The sequence below is a fragment of the Stomoxys calcitrans genome, chromosome 1 (assembly GCF_963082655.1).
Source record: "Stomoxys calcitrans chromosome 1, idStoCalc2.1, whole genome shotgun sequence".
NCBI classification, from domain to species: Eukaryota; Metazoa; Arthropoda; class Insecta; order Diptera; family Muscidae; genus Stomoxys; species Stomoxys calcitrans.
This window is the reverse complement of record NC_081552.1, coordinates 169,092,041-169,116,318: the sequence shown is the minus strand read 5'-3', so window position 1 is coordinate 169,116,318 and position 24,278 is coordinate 169,092,041. Positions and strand designations below refer to the sequence as shown.

At 37.2% G+C, this 24,278-nt stretch overlaps 1 protein-coding gene across 1 annotated transcript in view; it reads left to right on the top strand.

The window, feature by feature from the left end:
* The window catches only part of LOC106095913 (pupal cuticle protein Edg-78E-like), a 76,669-nt gene extending 52,874 nt beyond the window's left edge, over positions 1-23,795 (top strand). Inside the window, exons 2-3 of the mRNA XM_013263361.2 lie at positions 23,292-23,371; positions 23,433-23,795. Coding sequence (XP_013118815.1) covers positions 23,360-23,371; positions 23,433-23,795 — 375 coding nt within the window. The 5' untranslated portion in view covers positions 23,292-23,359. The remainder of the gene's footprint in view (positions 1-23,291; positions 23,372-23,432) is intronic.
* The last annotated feature ends 483 nt before the right edge of the window (positions 23,796-24,278 follow it).

Genomic DNA, 24,278 nt, shown 5'->3' with positions numbered 1-24,278 from the left:
ATCAGCGTGTCGCCTCCGTTCTTAAATAGTTCAGCGGTTAACCCGTCGGCTCCTGCTGCCTTGTTCTTTTGTCGGGTTACTGCTACTTGGACCTCATTTTGACTAGGTGGTAAACATTCTATACCATCATCAGGGATTGGTTCTGCGGTATCCTCTTCGCCGCCAACGTCGGACACTAGCAGTTGGGTAAAATGTTCTTTCCATATCCTCAGCATGTTATCTGTGTCAGTTACCAGATTTCCTTCTTTGTCTCTGCAGGAGGATGTGCCAGCACCAAAGCCATCGGTTTGATGTTTAATTCTTTGGTAGAATTTCCGGACTTCATTCTGACTACTGTACATCTCAATTCGCTCACACTCACGTCTTTCCATTTCCTTTTTCCTCCTGCGGAATAGACGTTTCTCCTCTCTCCTTTTCGCCCGATACCTCTCCTTCATCTGGCGTTGCTACTGATTGCAGGGTTGCTCTATATGCCGCATTCTTGGCTTCAGTAGCATCTCGACACTCTTGGTCGTACCATGGGTTTCTTGGAGGAGGCTTCCGGTACCCAAGTACGAATTTCGCGGCATTTTCCATGGAGTGGGCAATAGTTTGCCACTTCGCCATTATATCATCGGAACAAGGAGTGCTTTCATCAAGCAGTTGGGTCAGTCGAGTGGAGTATGCTGCTGCCATTTGTTGTGTTTGCACCTTTTCAATGTCCAGCTTCCGTGCAGTGTCAGATCGTACTTTCCTCGCCATGTTAAAACTGGTGCGAACCTTTGCTGCAACAAGGTAATGATCCGAATCTATATTCGCTCCACGGATCGATCGCACATATAACACGCTGGATGAATGTCAATATTAAGCATCTGTGCAATATTTAAAGCGGCTAACTTTACGCGTTCGACCTCTATCGTGATTTCGACAGACGGACGGACATTGCTAGATCGACTTAGATCGTCGAGACGATCAATAATATATATACTTTATGGGGTCTCATACGAATACGAGGTGTTACAAACGGAATGACCAGATGAGTATACCCCCATTCCATGGTGGTGGGTATAAAAATCCAAAATTACTCTTTTTTACCTACAATTTCTGCCAAATGGAAGAGACACAATGTATAAAGAATTATCTTTTCATGTGACAAATTGTCTTTTGCTGTAAGCAAAGCATTTTTGACTCAGAAGAAGTTTTGAATATTTGGGTAAAAGGGTCATCCTTTACCACAGATGAAGTTCATAAAAGTTTTACTACAACCGAAGTGTGGCGAAGTCACGCCTAACGTTCAACGGTGCAGGGCAATGTTGTACAGTTACTATAAAAATAGTCTTCCCCAATAAAACATTTTTGCTTAACGCAAAGATATTGCAAACGTTTTATGTTTTTGCGTGCCAAAAAAGTATCGATAGTTTATTTTTTGCGTCAATATCGATGGTTTTGAACACTAATGATACTATCTACAAAATTAAAATTTTTGAAATGTTCTGGATCGTGGTCTTAGGTGCAGGAAAATCCAATTTTGGGTGATAATCTTATGTCTGAAGTTCTCAGACCAAAGATTTGTAAGGAGTTTTAATATAACCTTGATCGAATGCTGGTACAGGTATTTAAGTATGAAGTGGACATCCAAAGTTCGGTCCGGTGGAATTTAGGCATTTTTTACGCCTTTTAAAATATTCATAATTTATAATTATTTTTCAAATTTTTCGAAACTATCGAGAGTTAGGAAGAAATATATCGAAACTATCGAATGCACCTCTACAATGATTGGCTACACTCAAAAAAAAAAAAAAAAAAAATAAATAATTTAATGTAAGTGTTTTTTGACATAAATAATTTTTCTTACCCAAATACTACCTTTCGTTCTTAATATTCAGGGTCTCAACTGGTCTATATTTATGGGTAATTGAGCATTATTATGCTTAAATATTCCTTTTATCTTTTAAATCCAAATTCAAATTAAAGGAAATAGAAGGAAATACAAATATATCTAAATCTGAACCGATACCAAAATCAATAGCGTTCGTCCTTGAGCCAAAAAAGTGATATGTGCAAAATGTCGTGATGATTGGACAAAAAATTCGATCTGCACTTTGATTACAAGAATACATGAACTCACAGACGGACATGGATAAATCGAATCAGAATGTGATTCTGAGTCGATCAGTATACTTATAATGCCCTGTACCACAGTGGTGGTGAAGGGTATAAAAAAATTATCAGCTAAAAACATATGAAATAAATAATTGCCGTTTTTCACGTAAATGGCTTAAAAAAAGCATTTAAAAGGTAAAATTTTTACCTTCCGAGTTTACCATGGACCGATTCAGGCCATACTTGGCATGAATGTTGGAGGTCATAGGAAAAGTCAAAAATTCAGCCGAAATGGATAAGAATTGCGCCCTATATGGTCTCAAGAAGTAAAATCGGTTTATTTGGGTGATATATCAGGTTATGGACCGATTCAGACCATATTTGGCACTTATATTGAATTTATTGTGCAACATGTTTGCCATATCGGATAAGAATCGTGCTCTCTCGATGCTCAAGAAGTATACTCGGGAGATCGGTTTTTATGGGAGCTGTATCAGATTATGAACCGATTTAGACCATGTTTGGAATAGTTGTTGGAAGTCAAAACAAATCATTTCATGCAACATTTCAGCCAAATCGGATAAAAATTGGGCCCTCTTGAGGCTCAAGAAACCAAACCAGAACACTATGTTCAAAATTTTTGCGAAATAGGACAAAAATTGTGGCATCCAGTGGCTAAAGATGTCAAATCGGGAGATCGGTTTATGTGGGAGCTATAGCAGGTTATAGACCGATTTTAACCGTACTTGGCACAGTTGTTGAAAGTGGTAACAGAACACAATCTGGAAAATGTCTGCTAAATCGGACAAAATTTGAGGCTTCCAGGGGCTCAAGAAGTCAAATCGGGAGATTGGTTTATATCAGGTTACAGACCGAACCGAACACTATCTGGCTTGTCAAAAGACGGCAATTTTTTATAGAATAAACAATCAAACAAAAGTTTTTCTTAGGAGTGAGATTTCTGGAACCCAATTTAGAGCCTTTTTGCAATTGAGGGTTTCTATACTAAAAAAATAAGTTAACGACGACCTTTGACTTAATATAATATTATTTTATACCCTCCACCATAGGATTGGGGTATACTAATTTCGTCATTCTGTTTGTAACAACTCGAAACATGCGTCTGAGACCTCATAAAGTATATATATATTATTGATCGTCCTGTCATTTTAAGTCGATCTAGCCATGTCCGTCCGTCCGTCTGTCGAAAGCACGCTAACTTTCGAAGGAGTAAAGCTAGGCGCTTGAAATTTTGCACAAATACTTTTAATTAGTGTAGGTCAGTTGGGATTGTAAATAGACCAAATCGGTCCATATTTTCATATAGCTGCCACGTAAACCGATCTTGGGTCTTGATTTCTTGAGCATCTAGAGGGCGCAATTCTCTATCGATTTGACTGAAATTTTGCACGTGGTGTTTTGGTATCACTTCTAATAGCTGCGATAAGTATGATTCACATCGGTCCAGGTTTTGATATAGCTGCCATATAAACCGATCTTGGGTCTTGACTTCTTGAGCCTCTAGACGGCGCAATTATTATCCGATTTGACTGAAATTTTGCATGCCGTGTTTTGGTATCACTTCCAACAACTGTGTTAAGTATGATTCAAATTGGTTTATAATCTGGTATAGCTGCCATATAAACTGATCTTGGATTTTGACTTCTTGAGCCAATAGAGCGCGCAATTCTCATCCGATTTGGCTGAAATTTTGCATGAGGTTTTTGTTTGAGTTCCAATAACTGTGCTAAGTATGCCTACTACTTTTGAAAGCAGGTGTGGTTTTAAGTCAAAGTCTTTAAATTCCGCTTTTCTTCGCTAAATAGTCATAAAATATTAAGAAAATTATTTTTTTTTGCTATAAAGCATATTGGCTTAGAAAATAAAAAATTTTTTTGGTAATAATGAAAAATAATAATAATTTATGAAAATCGAACCATAAATGAAGATTTGGCGGCCCAAACAAGTTTTCAAATGCCGAGAGGCCTGTCAAAGAGCCCGGACCACCAAGGGCCTTAAAATTTTCCATACACCTAGAAAAAATAGTCTGCTGATATCAGCAAACATTGTCTGCTGATATTAAATTAAAAATTTTGAACGTTTGGATAAATCAATTCAAAATTTTTGAACTTCGAAACAACAATTGAGGCATTTGTTATATATTAATAAACAAATTTGCGAAATTTGTTCAAAAGCATATGTTAAAAAGTAGTAGTTATATTGCTGCTGTTATTTAAATTCTATCAAGACTTAGCAAATTACAGAAAATTTGAACATATTTTGCAAAATAAGATAGAATATAAAAATTTTAGAAATATTTATGAAATTTTTGAGCTTTTTGAACTTTTCAAAATTTGAAGGTATGGTTGCTGTTTTAGCAACAAATTACTGCTGTCCCATTTTCAGCAGACTTTCTGCTTTTTCTGCAAACGTTTTTGCTGTTTTTACTAACAAATTTCTATGAGTGTATGATTTCTTATCTAATCTTTAATCATTTAAAATTTTTAAGAGATATCTCTTTCACTTCTCAAACGGTAAATTTTTACTATTTTTTCGATCGTATCCCACTGTGGAACGGTGGCAAAAATTTGGAAATGATAGCGATGAAAATAAGATATAATTTAAATAATTAAAAAAAGCGCTCATTACATATTACTCCACCCAATAAATTCCAACCTGTACAATTTCAATTTGCATCAATATAGCTAACGTGCTGTTGTTGCTGATTTCTGATTGTCATGATGAGTTGTAGCCGTCGATTTTGCTCTGATTAGCAAGCACGGTGGAACGCCATGGTTATGTCATTTCTCCGCTACGTTAATATTTTTATTATACTTACTTTAAATGTTTATTGCATCGATATTGATTCGGAAATTTCGGAATTTATTATTTCTTTACCATAACAATGGCGCTTATCATAGGCCATTAATGAATCCAAATGGTCTGACGATGCATTTGCATAATTCAATTGCTTCTAATCATAGATCTTGGATTGTGCTATTGTTGCTGCATTTGGCAGTGGAGCTATTGTGGTGATGGCACCCAAACGGCATAAGTCGTAAAATCAAAATTTGTTTATCGCTTTCCGAGTCATAAACAAATCCCTCGATTAAGATTTTTACACATTTAATTCGATGATTATCGATGACCGGGGCTTAGATCTCATTTAAATTCATGTGATTGACGGCAGACAGGTGGTTGACAATGATGGTTCACATAAAAAACAATCATTAACATAATTATGGCTTTGAATATTTGATCATCACGGGGATTATTTTGGTATTTGGTTTCAATGATAAAAGCACCATATTAACGGTCTCTGATTTACAGGTCATACTGTACCATTAAGAAAATAGAATAAAATACAGTTAATTTGGTTAGTGCGATTTATACGCTACCGAAACTTTTAATCCGGTTAAAATACCTGGCCATTAATGTCTGATGTATGTGAATTTGCATACAATACTCGACTAGCCTTCAAGCGTATATTCTTTAGTGATATTAGGATATTTGACTGAAAACCTTTGACTTAATATAATATTATTTTGTACCCTCCACCATAGGATTGGGGTATACTAATTTCGTCATTCTGTTTGTAACAACTCGAAACATGCGCCTGAGACCTCATAAAGTATATATATTCTTGATCGTCCTGTCATTTTAAGTCGATCTAGCCATGTCCGTCCGTCTGTCGAAAGCACGCTAACTTTCGAAGGAGTAAAGCTAGGCGCTTGAAATTTTGCATAAATACTTTTTATTAGTGTAGGTCAGTTGGGATTGTAAATGGACCAAATCGGTCCATATTTTCATATAGCTGCCACGTAAACCGACCTTGGGTCTTGATTTCTTGAGCCTCTAGAGGGCGCAATTCTCTACCGATTTGACTGAATTTTGCACGTAGTGTTTTGGTAGCACTTCTAATAGCTGCGATAAGTATGATTCAAATCGGTCCAGGTTTTGATATAGCTGCCATATAAACCGATCTTGGGTCTTGACTTCTTGAGCCTCTAGACGGCGCAATTATTATCCGATTTGACTGAAATTTTGCATGCCGTGTTTTGGTATCACTTCCAACAACTGTGTTAAGTATGATTCAAATTGGTTTATAATCTGGTATAGCTGCCATATAAACTGATCTTGGATTTTGACTTCTTGAGTCAATAGAGCGCGCAATTCTCATCCGATTTGGCTGAAATTTTGCATGAGGTTTTTGTTTGAGTTCCAATAACTGTGCTAAGTATGGCGCAAATCGGTACATAACCTGATATAGCTGCCATATAAACCGATCTGGGATCTTGACTTCTTGAGACTCTAGAGGTCGCAATTCTCACCCGATTTCGCAGAAATTCCGTACAACGGCTTCTCTCATGACCTTCAACATAAGTGTCTAATATGGTCTGAATCGATCAATAGCTTGATACAGCTCCCAAATAAACCTATCTCCCGATTTTGCTTCTTGAGCCCCTACAAGGCGCAGTTCTTATCCGAATGAACTGAAATATTACACAATGACTTCTACAATGTTGAGCATTCATTTATGGTCCGAATCGGACTATAACTTGATATAGCTCCAATAGCATAACAGTTCTTATTCAATATTCTTTGTTTGCCTAAAAAGAGATATCGCGCATAGAACTCGACAAATGCGATCCATGTTGGAGGGTATATAAGATTTGGCCCGGCCGAACTTAGCACGCTTTTACTTGTTTTCAAAATATATTTATAGATACGCATATGAATTTGATACAATGAGTAATTTATGTTTGAAAACCAATGTTTGATTAACGATAAACCTGAACACTATACAATATATAAAGACATACTATATGCCAAAAGCATCGAGATAAAAGCCTTAATAGTATTTTTATACCCATCACCATAGGATGGGATTATACTAATCTAGTCATTCCATTTGTAACACCTCGAAATATTCGCCTAAGACCCCATAAAGTGTATATGTTCTTGATCATCTCGACGTTCTGAGTCGATGTAGCCATGTCTGTCCGTCTGTCGAAATCACGATAGATGTTGAACGCGTAAAGCTAGCTAGCTAGAGGACAGAGGGCAGGGACTGAGACCTGTTTTAGACTGCCTGACCATAATACGGTCCTACAGGCGGAGATCCGCCCGATCACGGAATGCGTGATCAAGTGTGAACATCTTTACGGACAATAAAATTGTCCGTAATCTAATGTGGAGATCCAGATCGTGAGAATACGATGGTATTACTGAAAGGAAGTAAGAAGGAGGTCAGTATAGCTATTGGTATCATAACGGTACACACAGAACTACGAGCTCACTTATGTAAAATCGGTGCAACAAGTGATAGCATGTGTAGGGCATGCGGGGAAGATGATAAGACATTGGAGCATTTCCTATGTCATTGAACGGCTTACGCGTTTAACAGATACCGGCACTTTGGTGGGGACACAATACCAGACATGAACCAACATAGGGGCGTGGCATGGAGAACAATTAAGGATTTTGTAAGTAGCACGGAATTCCTAACATAGATTTTTATCGAGGTTACTTTTTAGTTTTTAGAGGTGTATTTCGCGAATATGCAAATTTTGCCCAAGAACATTCTCACATATCAATGAGTGCAGTCCGATTTAAGTTTAAGCTCAATGATAAGGCGCCGAGTCCGAACGGCGTGCTGTAGTGCGACACCTCTTGAGAGAGAAGTTTTACATGGCATAGTACCTCACAAATGTTGCCAGCATTAGGAGGGGAAAACCACCGCTGAAAATTGTTTCTGATGATCTCGCCAGGATTCGAACCCAGGCGCTCAGCGTCATAGGCGGACATGCTAACCTCTGTGCTACGGTGACATGGGGCAGGTTAATATCTGCCCCATTTTTTTCAACTTAACATCGATTTAGGTCGTTTGGGATTGTAAATGTGCCATATCAGTTCAGATTTAGATATAGCTTCCATATAAACTGATCTCCCGATTTGACTTCTTGAGCCCCTGGAAGCTGCAATTTTTGTTCGATTTGACTGAAATTTTGCATATATTCTTTTATGACTTCCAACAACTGTGCCAAGTACGGTCCGAATCGGTCTATAACCTAATATAGCTCCCACATATACCGATCTCCCGATTTGACTTCTTGAGTTCTTACAAGCCGCAATTTTTATCCGATATGGCTGACATTTTGCATGCGATATTCTGTTAAGACTTCCAAGAACTGTACCAAATACGACCAAAATCAGTCTATAACCTGATATAGCTCCCATGTAAACCGGTCTCTCGATCATCCTTGTTCGGTTCCTAGAAGCATTAATTTTAGCTGGTTTGACAGAAGTTTGGTATGTAGAATAAAATTATGCCCTACAACTTAATTTATTTTGTAAAAATTTTTAGCAGAATCCATGGTGGTGGGTTCCCAAGATTCGACCCGGCCGAACTTAGCACGCTTTTATAAATTGAGAATGAAATTCGTATTTATACAAGGATCTCCCGATTTAAACTCTCAATCTGTCAGAAATTGGAACAGGGTGGTGAATTGGAACCATCTTTCTGAATGGATTGAGTTGTATTACATTCCTATCACTACTGTGTAACTCAGTTGACATTGGGATATAGCCCAAAGAATAAACATCTGAGGCTGTACTAAATTTGACACGTGTAGGTTAGGTGAGGAAGATTATCCGACATCAAAACATTAGCTGTCAATATTCAGCTTACGCGGCCAACAGTCTCCGTTACCTCCGAAATCAGACTTGTGGAGGTTACTTTTCGGCACTAAGAGCAAACCGTTTGCTGGCCTTTGAGGTATGTTCAAAGTGGCATGCGGCGGATCATAATCCCTCACCTTCAACCTTATTCCTTATTTGTAGGTAGATCATAAACATTTAGCATACAATAGCGATATCTTCGCAAAAAAAACCACCACAAGTCACTTTTAAGGGTTAGAGTAATATTTTCATACAACTCCAAAACTCCAATTTTCACAACCTTATTCCGATTGATACATTCTTTTTGTCATCGTGACATTCATGGCCTACTTACGGCAACTACATCACCTATTATCAAATGTGGGTGTATTGTGTGATTTGATCTAGCCTTGTCAATTCGTATGACCATCATGACCTGAAACTTGGTAAGATTATGTTTTAACCATAAAAGTTCGAAGTTCGTTACGGGAGCTATATCTAATCATGACCGGTTTAGCCCATTTACTAGCCAACCGACCTACATTGATAAGAGGTATCTATGCAAAATTTTGAATGGCTAACTTTATTTGTTCGAAAGTTGCATTAACTTGCATTAGATAGATGGTTGAAAAATATTTATACTTTATAAACTTATATACAGCCATTTTATGATGAACATTCTTTTGTAATCCCTAACACCTTACATCCATAAGGAGTTGAAGTAAATATCTTAATTCTTTCAACTGCTATCGTGATTTCAACAGCCAGATGGACGGACACTGCTAGGTCGACTCAAAATATTAAGGCGATCAAGAATATATGTACTTTAAAAGTTCACAGATAAGTAGTTCACACAGGCTATTAGTTACCACTCCAGGTGTTTTTACTTGTTATGTTTGAACATCGGATGCTCACCGATATGCTATACACTAATTTCATTCAAAACAGGCTAGCACTACTTCCAGTAAACAACGATTACGTCGCACAGTGGAATAGAACCGAAAAAAAGAAGCTAGTAAAAAATATGCCATTTGAGAACGGCTAAAGATAACTCTTTGAAATTTTGAATTCGGAGCTTAGGTGGTTCGGGCGCCTCCCGCAGTTTTTTAAAGTTGACAACATCGGCATTTTGAAAAGTTGTTCCGGCTGCCAATCTTCATTTTTATACCCACCACCATAGGATAGGGGGTGTATTCATTTAGTCATTCCGTTTGCAACACATCGAAATATCCATTTTCCACCATACAAAGAATTATATATGTCGGGTCATCTTAAAATTCTAAGGCGAGTAACAATGTCCGTGTGTCTGTCCGTCCGTCTGTGGTAATCACTCTTGAATCAGGGTTTAGATCGGGCTATATTTAGATATAGGTGCCTTAAAGACCGATCTGCCGATAAAGGATTTAAAGGCCATAAAAGCTTTATATATTATCCGATTTCGCTGAAATTTGAAATAGTGAGTTGTTTTAAGCGTCCCGACATCTGACCATAATATGGTTCAGATCGGACGTTATTTAGATATAGCTGCCATATAGACCGATCTGCCGATAAAGGGTCTGAAGCGCGTTAAATTACTTATTTATTACCCGATTTCGTTAAAATTTCAAATAGTGAGTTGTTTTAAGCCTTCCGAGATCCGACTCCAATATGATACAGATCTGACTATATAGATATAGCTGCCATATAAACCGATCTTCCAAATTAGGGTCTTAATTCAGTGAAAAGCGGATATAGCGGATATAGCGGGGACCTGAATCTCCAGACCAGCCCCTATTTAGATATAACTATCGATATTGAGTGGAGTTATAATAAAATAGGATGATTAATATATCCATGGTAGTAGGTATCCAAAGTTCGGTACTGCTGATTTTTTTTTTACTTGTTAAATATAATTTTTGGCCTCGTACTCGTATTTTAGGATTTGCGATCCACAATTTTAATCCACTCCAATATTATGCCACAAATGGACATATATACCAAACGGAACATTATGGGATTCTATTGAAAGGCATTTGAGAGTTAAATACGAATAAAACTTAAGTGGCAGCTAAGTACACCAGGCCAACTAGTTAAATATAAAAACATGTAAAAGCGTGCTAAGTTCGGCCGAGCCGAATCTTATATATACACTCTACCATTGATCGCATTTGTCGAGTTCTTTGTCCGGCATCTATTTTTAGGCAAATAAAGGATATTGGATAAGAATTTCTATGCTATTGGGGGTATATCAGGTTTAGGTTCGATTCGGACCATAATTGAGTTGAATGATGGATGCCATAGTAGAAGTCATTGTGCAAAGTTTCAGACGGTTCGGAAAAGAATTGCGCCATTTAGTGGATCAAGAAGTCAAATCGTGAGATCGGTTTATATGGGAGCTGTATCAGGCTATAGACCTATTCAGATCATATTTTACACGTATATTGAAGGTCATGGGAGAAGCCGTGGTGCAAAATTTCAGCTACATCGGATAAGAATTGCGCCCTATAGTGTCTCAAAAAGTCAATATCCAAGATTGGTTTATATTCGTATGGTAGCTATATCAAAACATGAACCGATATGATCCATTTATAATCCCAACTGACCTTCACTACTAAGAAGTATTAGTGCAAAATTTCAAGCGCTTAATAAAGAAAATATATTCTTGATCGTGTCGACATTCTAAGTCGAACAAGCCATGTCCGTCCGTCCGTCTGTCGAAATCACGATAGCGATCGAATGTATAAAGTTATCCGCTTGAAATTTTCCACAATTATACTTAAGGATAAGGATCCGAACCAGCTTTGCAGAAGGGCCGAAAAGGACTTGCAGATGGCACACGACTGGGCTACGTGGCACACGCCTGGGCAACTAGAACATGTTGCCTTGGCATAGGCGGAGCGATGAGGATCACGTCCACTAGGGCACTGGAGACTATTCTAGATATCTGACCCATAGACATACAGTTTAAGAGTGATGGAGCCACTGCGGTTTATAGACTAAAGGCGATGGGATAATGGATAAAGGATAGGAGAAGCTCATATCATCTCGGTATAATCGAGGTGCCGATAGGCAACCTGGAAGGAATGGAAGAGGTTTCCGATCGCATACATGAAACGACACATGAGACCGAGTGGGATGCATTCCTGCCTGAGGCACAGTCTTGGATTGCCGGAACTTTATAATTCTATTTTTTATATTATATATATATATATATATATATATATATATATATATATATATATATATATATATATATATATATATATATATATATTAAGATCGGTCTGGAGATCGGTCTATATAGGGATTATATATGACTAAAATTCGATTTTATGAGATCAGAAGCTCAGATTTATATAAAAAGAATAGAATTTTATACATATCAGAACTCACCAATCTGGACAATATTCAAAAAATAGAAGGTCTATCAAAACGCACTGTTACAAAATTCATCCAAATCCGATGAAAAATGCTCCTTTTATGGGCTCAATACTCCATATTGGGAGATCGGTCTATATGGCAGCTATATCCAAATATGATCCAGACCTCGCTGTGCCGAATTTCATCAAAATAGGATAAAAAAAATGCTTCTTTTATAGGCACATTACGGGAGATCGGTCTATGTGGCAGCTATATCCATTAAATACCCGAGTGTAGGGTATTTTCCCGGTAGAAACCCATCTCTATGTATTATGCCATGTAAAAACTTCTTCTCAAAGAGGCGTCGCACTGCGGCTATAAAAAAGGTCCTTAAACTTGAATCGGATAGGACACATTGGGAATGTTCATGGGCAAATTTGAATACATTCGATTCAAATATCGAAGGGCCTAATACAACTCCCTGCGCAAAATTTCTCTGAAACCGGGTTATAAATGCTGCTTCTAAGAGAATAAGACCCTGTAGCGTGATTTTAACAGACAGTCATTGTCTTAGATTTTTACGACTACCAAGAATTTAAATGTAGGATCGGATATTAATATTTTGATGTGTTGCAAACTGAATGGTATCCTTCGGTAGTGAGTATAAAAAATATTAGTTTTCCACGTGAAAGGGGTATAGAGTACCAAACTTAAGTTGTGAAAAGATTCGCGTCTTTATCAGAAATCAGTTTCATTTTTTATGGCAAAACGCCGTTGGTAAACCGGAAATTGTTGTAAATCAAAACGAAATTTCATGTTCCAATGATTACAAGTATCTGCCACCTTTATTAAGTAGAATACGTACAAATTCTCAAGGAACTTTGAAATGTTATAAATATTTTAAAGATTTTAGGAAAGAAATGCATCTCAATATAGGTCGATGCTCTTAAAATGTTACCGGGAATAGGAGAGGGATGGGGAAAATGTTCTGCCCATGGTTGGTTACCCTTTTCATCGGCTTTATTCTACCGCTAGAGTCAATGTCATTTGAAGTTTAAAAGGAAAAACACTAACGCCTATCAAAGTGCACCACATTAGTAGGATTGGCAGGCAAACCCAAGGTAACAGAAAAGGTGCTTGACAATGTGTAGAATTGAACTGTAGAAAAAAGAAGATTTTGTGTTTAACAAGTAAGAGCGTGCTAAGTTCGACCGGGCCGAATCTTATATACCCTGCACCATGTATCGCATCTGTCGAGTTCTTTGCGCAGTATCTCTTTTTAGGTAAACAAAGAATAATGAATACGGACGGAGAAGGAGCTATATTAAGTTATAGTCCGATTCGGGGCTTAAGAAGCAAAATCGGGAGATCGGTTTATATGGGAGCTGTATCAAGCTATAGATCGATTCTGACCATATTACACACGTATGTTGAAGGCCATAGGAGAAGCCGTTGTACAAAATTTGTGCCAAATCGGATGAGAATTGCGCTCTCTAGAGGCTGAAGAAGTCAGGATCAAAAATCGGTTAATATGGCAGCTATATCAGGTTATGGACCGGGTTGGGCCATGCTTATCGCACAAATGTTGGAAGTGATACCAAAACACAACGTGCAAAATTACAGCCAAATCGGATAAGCATTGCGCCCTCCAGAGGCTCAAGAAGTCAAGACCCAAGATCGGTTTATATGGCAGCTATATCAAAACATGGACCTTTTTGGCCCATTTACAATCCCAACCGGCCTACACAAATTATAAATATTTGTGCATAATTTCAAGAGGCTAGCTTTACTCCTTCCAGAATTAGCGTGCTTTCGACAGGCAGACGGACGGAATGGCTAGTTCGCCTTAAAATGTCACGACGATCAAGAATATATATACTTTATAGGGTCCTAGACGCATATTTTAAGGCTTTACAAACAGAATGACGAAATTAATAGTATACCCCCATCCTATGGTGAAGGGTATAAAAACTTTTAATTTTCTATTTAATCAATCTTACGGTTACGAGCATTTTCGGTTTTTAGATGCCTATTCTAAAGATGGCTATGGGTTTATTAGAATCGAGTTTTGCATTTGATTTCTATAAAAACTAAGATCTTTTATAGAATAAATATTTTCTAATTCTTGTATAGCTCTTGTTAGTGTTTTATGAGCTCAGTCAGGGGTTTTATCATGTTGCTCTTGATTTCATTTTAGTATGATATAAATTTAAGTTTTATAGTAAAAGCAGCATGAAAAAACCTTAGGGTATTTAGACAGAATAAAAACCAAAACTATTTAAAATCGCTATAAAATTAATTTTATTTGCAAATACACAGTTCCAAATGATCACAATAGAGGAATTACAAGAATGCATCTGGAGATAGATGAAGAATCATCGGCAACACTTCTTCAGAGCAACCAGTTGTAGACACTGTAGGATGTGTGGCGAAATTTATCCCCATTTACCTTCCTTCTATTAAGCGAAGGGACTTTATCTGCAGTATTTTCACCAGGGCTGAAGTGTGATCTGATCTGGGTGTTATTTTGGACAGTAGGTTACGTTTTAAGTTGCACATTGATAAGTGCGTCAATATAGCAAAGTCGTTGTTGGGTTTTATAAAATGGTGGTCAATGGAGTTTGATAATCCTAATGTGACAAATGTTTATTTACAAGCTTAGTCCGGTCTACATTGGGATACGGTTGCGTGATTTGTAATCCATTCTACAAGTGTTATCCAGATAGGATTGAATCATTCCTGGTACAATTTCTTATGTTTGCGCTTAGAGGCTTGCCATGGAATGCGGGTGATGTTCTTTCTCTTTATAGCTGTGTTTATTGTGAAACTATTGCGTGGTAAGATTGATTCCCAATTCTTAACTGGCGAATTAGATTTTAACATTCCTTTCCGAAATACGCGGCACAAATTAAATAAACTGTATAATAGTATATCTTTCACCGTTTCTATAGATGTAATAAAGAATTCTTTCCTTCATTAGTATTGTAGTTTGTTATGGCTGCATGAACTAAGAAATAATGCCCTAAACTCAAAATGAAATAATGCCCCAAAACCATGTATGGCACACAACGACAATGAATTTTGGGGAGTTATTTCATAAATCTATTCGACAACATAAAATAATTGGGCGTTATTTCATTTTGCATAAACTATTAATTTCGTTTAAAGCATAGTTAAATGCCGCTACCCCTACCGTACGTTTTATTCTTTCAATATGCAAGTGAAGATAATATTCAGTTCATATTAAACCATTGTGCTGTTAATAACTAAAAGTTAAAAATGGATTTTGAGATAATTGCTGGAATGAGAAGAAGTAGTCGACTTCTTTATGTGAAGGATCAAAAAATTATATTTAGAAACAATCAAAAAGGCGTTAAATTCCGCCGGGCCTAACGAGTATATATGTAAACCACCTTTCGTCATAATCCGGTGACAAATGCATAATGTATGCGCCTTTAGCAGCTATATCGAAATATGGTCCGATTTGGACCAAATTCGACGCGGATATTGAGTGGGCTAATAAGTACAAGTCATTGTTCAAATTTGTAGAACAAAATATTGGTCTTTTTGGTAGCCATATCCAAATATAGACCGATCTGAACCATATACGACACGGATGTCGAAAAGCCTAACATAAGTCACTGTGTCAAATTTCAGCGAAATCGGATTATAAATGAGCCTTTTATTAGGCCAAGACTTTAAATCGAGAGATCGGCCTATATGGCAGCTATATCCAAATCTAAACCGAAATGGGCCAAACTAAAGAGGAGGCTTAACGAAGGGCTTAACACAACTAACTGTCCCAAATTTCGGCGTAATCGGACAATAAATGCGCCTTTTATGGGCCAAAAACATTATATCGAGAGATCGGTCTATATGACAGCTATATCATAATTGGGACCGATGTGAGCCAAATTGAAAAAGAATATTGAACATAACTCACTGTCCCAATTTTTGCTAAAATCGGACAATAAAAGCGCCTCTTATGGGCCCAAGACCTTATATCGAGAGATCGGTCTATATGGCAGCTATATGCAAATCAGGATCGATCTGAGCCAAATTGCGGAAATATGTCGAAGGGCCTAACACAACTCACTATCCCAAACTGCGGCGAAATCGGACAATAAATGCGATTTTTATGGTTCCAAGACCTTAAATCCAGAGATTGGTCTATATGGCAGCTATATCCAAATCTGAACCGATCTGGGCCAAATCGAAGAAAGATGTCGAAAGGCCTAACACAATTAAATTTTTGTATAAAATTCCATGAAGATTTTGGGTTTAAAAAGATTTTAATTACTTTTTTATTTAAAAAAATTTCAAAAATGTTATCTTTTGAAAAAATTACATCGCTATTCGAATATGCCCAAATTAAAATGAGTAGACATATGAGATAAAGTTAACCTCAATAACCCTGGTTCAAGAGCTGCAGGATGTTGCGTATATGCAACATTGGGCAATGGTGCTAAATTTAAATGCAAGTTGATATTTTTTTCAAATGCCATTTACCGATTTTATTATTTCAATATATGTTTGTAAGGATACAAAACAATTTTGTTGAGTATTGGAGCACAAGTGCATATTGCATTTACATCTTGGAAATCCAGCATACTACATTTGACCCTTTTTCCTCATTCCGGCGAATTTTGCAGGCTTCTCATCAGTCCACTATGGGAGGCCACCGTAGCTCAGCCCCCCAGGCTGAAGAAGTCAAATCGGGGGATCGGTTTATATGGGAGCTATATCAGGTTAGAAATCTATTTTGACCATACTTGGCACGCCTGTTGGACAAAACAGCAAACAGCAAGAGGTATAAATACCCAATAAATACTTTTTTGGGTATTAATAATTCTGCAGATATCTTGGGTTGAAAAACATCTTGCAAACTTTTTTGATGATTTCGTATTCTTTGTATATAAACCTGTTCTTCTGATCTCAAAAAAATCGGATTTTATTTATATATAGTTGCTATATACGCCGATCTCCAGACTTAAAGTCATGAGGTGATAAATTGGTAATTTTTCATCCGATTTCGATGAAATCTAGCGCAGTGAGTTCTGGTAGACCCTTACCCATTTTTGTTAAGTGTGGTTCAGATCGGTCTATATTTGGATATAGCTGTCCTTTAGACCGTTCGCCCGATCTCTCTATATAGGGTATTGGTGCCATAAAAGATCCATTTATTACACGAATTCGATGAAATTTGTCATAGTGTGTTCTGGTAGACCCCTACCCGTTCCTGTCAAATGTGGTCCAGATCGGACCATGTTTGGATTTAGCCGTCATTTAGCCGTCATTTAGACCGATATAGAGTAATGAGCCTATAAAAGGAGCATTTTTCATCCGATTTTGATGAAATTTGAAACATTGCGTTTTGATAGACCTCTACACCTTTCTGACGAACATCGTCCAGATCGGACCATGTTTGGATATAGCTACCATATAGACCAATCTCCCGATATAGGGTATTGAGCCCATAAAAGGAGCATATTTCATCCGATTTTGATGAAAATTGAAACAGTGCGTTTAGCGTCATAGGCGACGTTGAACGCCTGGGTTCGAATCCAGGCGTGACCATCAGAAAAAATTTTCAGCAGTTGTTTTCTCCTCCTAATGCTGGCAACATTTGTGAGGCACTATGTCATGTAAAACTTCTCTCCAAAGAGGTGTCGTAGTGCGACACGCCGTTCGGACACGGATATAAAAAAGAGGCCCCTTATCATTGGGCTTTAACTTGAAGCGGACTGTTCCTTAGTGAAATGTTCATGGGCAAAATTTGCATTAATTTGCATGGGCTTAATACTCTATATCGGAAGATCGGTCAATATGGCAGCTATATCCAAAAACAAAAGGGATTAGAGGGGTATCAAAACTCGCTGTGTCAGATTTCATCGAAATAGGATGAAAAATGCTCCTTTTATGAGCTCATTACACTATATCGAGAGATCGGTCTACATGGCAGCTATATCCAAATATAGTGCAATCTGAACCACACTTAACAGAGATGGGTAGGAGTCTACCAGAACACACTGTGCCGAATTCCATCGCAATCGGATGAAAAATGACAACTTTATTGTCTTAAGACTTTAAGTCTGGAGATCGGTCTATATATAAATAAAATCCGATTTTATGGAATCAGAAGATCAGGTTTATATACAAAGAATACGAAATCATCGAAAATTGTTAGCAAATGTTTTTATATCCAAGATATCTGAAAAATTATAAATAGCCAGCTTTTGGGTATTAATGGGTAAGTACCCGGGTACTTACCCAATTTACCGGGTAAAGACCTTTTGGGTATTTACCCATCGCCCGTTTCTACTGATACGCCATGTATCTTCATCAACACCTTTGTCAAATTGATTAAGGTGCCCTACATACCCAACGACTATTGAGTACGGTGTAGTGCACGCTTTTGTTTTGAAACATGGCTCAATAAGTCCACTAACTCTCCTTAGCACAGCAAGAGAGAAGAAAGCCTTACTTTTCTCTGTTCCGATACAAACTAATCATCAATGCTAAGAACAATAAAATACATCAATATTGCCAAACTCTTCTTGTTGTGCACTTGAACCATGGTACAAGAACTTAAAGTATGGTATGGTCTTGCGAACAGCTGAGTAAAATTTTTTTAGTTTCACAATTTTCCTAATGTCAAACATTTATGTGTGTGCTTTCATGTGAATGTGTGTTGTTTACATTAACACAAAGTACTAGGAAAACGAAATACTGAACGTTGGTTATATTTTTTTATTCAGGTTGCGTTTTTGCAAATAAAAAGTTTCATTGTGGTTGTTTTCGTGGCAATAACAAATCATCTGCTTGGAAGATTCGATATCTTCACCATCACAATTTTCACATGCGGATTTTATTGTTCCCATTATTGATTCGGCTTCTATTTCTTGATGTGGTGTTTCGTTTGAGAAAGAAAGTGCCGTGAATTTCTCTGGGCCAGAAATATTTAACCTCCTACAGCCCAGCCGGCATTTGACATTACGAGCTGTAAACAATCCACCAGGGTTGCACAGAAAAATGTTGTTGTTGGCCAAATTACCCTACCTTCTAAGTTCTTGTACCATGACTTGAACATTCTTTGAATGTCACTGCAAGTGCTTTTTGTGCTTAGGTCACATTGATCTATAGCACTGATTTTACTTCAAGAAAATATTTTTACAATGGAAAGAGTTTGCGAATAATAAATGATCTCAATTTCATTTATTATTTGTCATGCCAACATAAGAAGATATTCTCTTATATTTGTATAGACCTATGTCCAAAAAAATTACATAGTTAAAAAAAATTAAAATATAATAAAAAACATAGTGTCTAAAAATTAACATGGTTCACAAATTGAAATATAATTAAAGCATAAAACATTCAATAAAAAAAACAATATTAAAAATAAAACTTATTTGAAATATTTAAATAGGTTTTTTCGGAAAGTTGCTGCTCATGCGTTGAACGCTAGACGGAAGATTATTCCAGAGACGTATAGTGGATATGAAGAATTGCCCCTCGGAGTTGAGACAATTGATTCTGAGAAAGACATTTTTCGTTCCTGTGATAGAACGAGCAAACTTCAGAAGATGGAAGAAGATGAGGCTTCTGATATTAAGATTGTTTTTGAAAGAAACGTCAAATACTTGAAATGCAAACTGTGATTTGCTATCGTGTAGGGGAACTTAAGAGAAATGAACAAAGAAACACACACTTTTTTCAACTTTATTTAAAACTTTATTATTGAAGTTGATAGGAGGACGTGATCCAGATGAGTGATGTCGATCAGATGGCCGTTTCCACATCTATATCGTTGCCACCTTCTGCGAGAGAGATGAAGTATGTACAAAGCCGATGTGGAGTAAAGTCTGTTGTTGAAGTACAGATGTCGCTTCAGCAGTGGCTTTAATAGTAATATTTTGGTTGAAAGCATCCTCACAAGCTCAATGGAATCAATTGGCCTCTTTTCAATCAATACCACGGTTCCCACTAACTTTACAGGCATCTCTTCGAGTCTATTGGACATACTTTTCGTTAATCAGAAGTCCAAAATATTGCTATATGATCAGCTGGATTCTCTAAGCATGGTTTAATTTTTCAAACTTCTGACTGTAATATTGAAAAATTAAATCATTCCAAAACATTTCGAGATTTTAAGAATATTGGCTTGGATTTTCTTAATCAAAAACTCTGTGATATACCCTGGGATACTATTTATTGTCTGCCATCTGCAGATAAATAAAAGAATCTCTTTCAGAATCAAATCAAAGAACTCTATAACAATACGAAGATCTCAATAACAATAAGAAGAACTCAATAAAATAAGAATTATTTTTGTTAAATTCTATTGGTCAGCAGTCTTTTTCTATGAGAACAAGTTTTATATAACACTTATGTTTGCCGCTAAGACATTTAATATCAATAAGTCGACGTCTTGGGCTAGTTGAATGAAAAAGCTTTCTAGAGAGTTTACCTCGAGAGTATTAGAAAAACAGTTTTCTCTTTGAAAATTATAATTTTTGAGGATAACATAAATAATTTACTTCTTTACTCTGACAGTTTCAAGGTGTCTCCCACCACTTGATCTTTCCATCGGGTGTTTGCCTTCAAAAGACTTCTTTGCTGGAGCTTCTTCATCCATTCTGACAACATGATCTAGCCAACGCAGCCCTTGTATTTTGATACGTGTAACTATACTATCGTCATCATACAGCTCGTGGTTCATACGACGCCTATGTTTTCCATTAAAGCAAACTGGCCCATACATTTTACAAAGAATCTTTCTCTCAAACACTCCAAGCACTGCCTCGTCTGCTTTTACAAGTACCCATGCCATAAAACCATATAACAACACGGGTAGTATCAGTGTCTTGTATAGTGTGATCGTATGTCGAGAGGCGGCCTTGTTGTTATTTCAAAACTGGTGTCATTCGTTTCGATAATGGCGGTTGTGGTTCCTAACTATCTCCATTTACTTTATCTGATCGGTTGTATACGGCGTTTTGGGAGTTGATACCATCCATTTTGTCTTATCTCCATTTACCCATTTCACTGACCCATTTTCACTGACTTTCCTTCAAAGGCTGCAGTTGCTACTTCCGGTGACGACCTAGATATCGATGTCGTCGGCATCGGCGAGCAAGAGAACACATGCCTCTTGTGAGTAGTGTGCCACATCTATTCACATCTGCATCTCGTATAATCTTCTCCAGCAGGATATTAAAGAGATCAGACGATAGCACGTCTCCTTGTCTGAAACCTTGTTTGGTATTGAATAGTCCGGAGAGATTGTTTCCTATTCTTACTGAGGAACGTGTATCTGCAAGTGTAATCCTGCAGAGATTTATTAATTTTGCAGGGATGGCAAACTCAGACATGGCTTGAAATACCTTTGAACGTATAGGACTGTCGAAAGCGGTTTTGTAGTTACGCCTTATCGACGAGTCGCCTCCGGCCTTAAATAGTTCAGCGGGCAACCCGTTGGCTCCTGCTACCACGTTGTTCTTCAGTCGGGTCACAGCTACTTGGACCTCATTCTGACTAGGAGGTAAACATTCTATACCATCATCAGGGATTGGTCTGCGGTATCCTCTTCGCCGCCAACGTCGGACACTAGCAGCTCGGTAAAATGTTCTTTCCATATTTTCAGCAACTTATTTGTTGACGAAAATAAATCAAATTAATTTAAAAACGCAAAAAATGAACAAAAAAAAGGAAAATGGTTATAACTGCATAGCCGTAGAAATCTCTTCGTATTTCAGATTTTTAGTTCTACCTTATTTCTTATTTTATTTCCAATAAGCTAGAAAAACTTTTAGACTTATAAAGACATGATGCAAAAGCATCAAATACTGCAATAGTTGGATTGAATTTTAGTCGGATTTTTTCCATCAAAAAAGGATTTTCAATATATTATATAAAGGAGAATTTAGACCACACTTCGTAAAAATTGGTCAAAATTTATTTTTTGAAACATTTAAGAATTATAGTTGCTAAATGTTTTCAGTTTGTTTGCATAAAATTTTATGAAAATAAAAGTCTTTAAAACCTAATAGACAGACACCAACAAGAACAGCTTGTTGAAATCATAAATTTATGAATTTCAAAAAGTATGGGGTGCCATCCCCCTGATCCACATCATTATAGACTTTCAACAAATGTAGTTATGCTTCTCACATGTGGCACATATGCGTTTTATAAATGTAACAAAAGGCAGACAGCAAATTGGTTATATCGTTCCATAGTTAGATATAGCTTCCGTAAAAAACGGTTTCCCATTTAACTTCTTGAACCCAATATTGATTGAGAAAATTTGAATAAGTTTGTTGTGGCGTCCATGGCGGTGGGCACCCAATATTCAACCCGCAATCTCAGGCGTAGAATGTTGGCAATTTTGTCCGTAAGACAAAGGCGACAAAAAAAAAATAAAGTTGCCAAAAAAATATTATTTACAAAACTGTGTAACATATTGCAAATTTTGCCCATGGACATTCCACTAAGGAACAGGGGCAAACTTCTCGCTCAAGTTTAAGCTCAATGATAAGGGACCTCCTTTTTTTATAGCCGAGTCCGAACGGCGTACTGCGGGGCGACACCTCTTTGGAGAGAAGTTCTACATGGCATAGTACCTCACAAATGTTGCCTGCATTACTTTATTTTACTTTAATTGGCTATGACAGAATATTTGTTCCACTAGCTGAACGTAGAATAGCGTGTTGCCCGCATTAGGAGGGGGAAACCACCGCTGATTTTTTTTTCTGATGGTCTCCTCAGGATTCGAACCCAGGCGTTCAGCGTCATAGGCGGACATGCTAACCTCTGCGCTACGGTGGCCTTCTTATATTCGTTGAAATAATATCCTCCTGTAGCACTTGATCACAATCTTTGAATATATAACTCAAAACATTTAAAAAATCCCACCCACGATGTCCATCTATTTACTAATATTTCAACGTTGAGTGTATGTGTTTTGTGTTTTGGCATGTGGCCAATCTATTAATTTATATGCATATCCGCTGCAGGTAATCTATAAAAAACACAATTTATTCATTAGCATTGTTAAGGCGACATCAGAAGCGCCAAAACCCATAAAACGCATTATACGGTAATATATGACGATCTCTATTTGAACCCATAAAACATAAGCAAATATTGATAATATGCCAACACAAAAAAAGGCTATACTTATATAAAAGGTCTTTGCTCTTCTTTAGTCAATCACAACAAATTTAAGATTGAAGCTTTAACTTGCAGCAATACCATAAACTAGCAAACCAAAAATATGTTTCAAACTGTAAGTTTTCAAGTTAAACCTTTACCAGAGGTTTTGTTAAGTTTGCTTTCTTCCTTTCTAGATTGTTTTGGTCTCCTGTGTTTTTGTAACTGCCTTTTGTGCGCCGCCCAATCCGTTAGATGCGAATGCAAGCACTTTAGGACTCGCTAATGAAGTGCATCCTGATGGCAGTTACAACTTCTCCTACCAAACTTCAAACGGCATTGATTTTAGTGAATCGGGCGTGGGTAGTTCGTATGCCTCGGGTTCCTACAGCTATACTTCCCCAGAGGGTCAAAATGTAGCACTTAGTTACACTGCCGATGAAAATGGATACCAGCCGCGTGGAGATCATCTACCCACTCCACCACCCATTCCCGATTACATTCTCAGAGCTTTGGCTTATATTGAGGCGCATCCATTCCCCAAAATACCTAGAAAATGAGTAATGTTTATCTAAATAGTTTTTTTTAATGTATTAGCTTTGTTTAGTGATATAGTTTAATTTTAAGAAAGTTGAGAGTTAATACACTAGGAAAATTACCAAAAAGTTGTTTGATTTCTATCAACTATTATTAGTAAATAGTGTATTTTCCTCATTCTCCATTGCTTCAGACGTAAAAATTTGCCATAATGACATTGATCGAATAAATAAGTAACAAGTAAGAGCGTGCTAAGATTCGAACTGTTATGCTATTGGAGCTATATCAAGTTATAGTCCGATCCGGACCATAAATGAATGCTGAACATTGTAGAAATCATTGTGTTATATTTCAGTTCATTCGGGTAAGATTTGCTCAAGATGCAAAATCGGGAGATAGGCTTATATGGGAGCTGCATCAAGCTATTGATCGATTCAGACCATATTATACACGCATGTTGAAGCTCATGAGAGAAGCCATTGTACAAAATTTCTGCCAAATCGGAT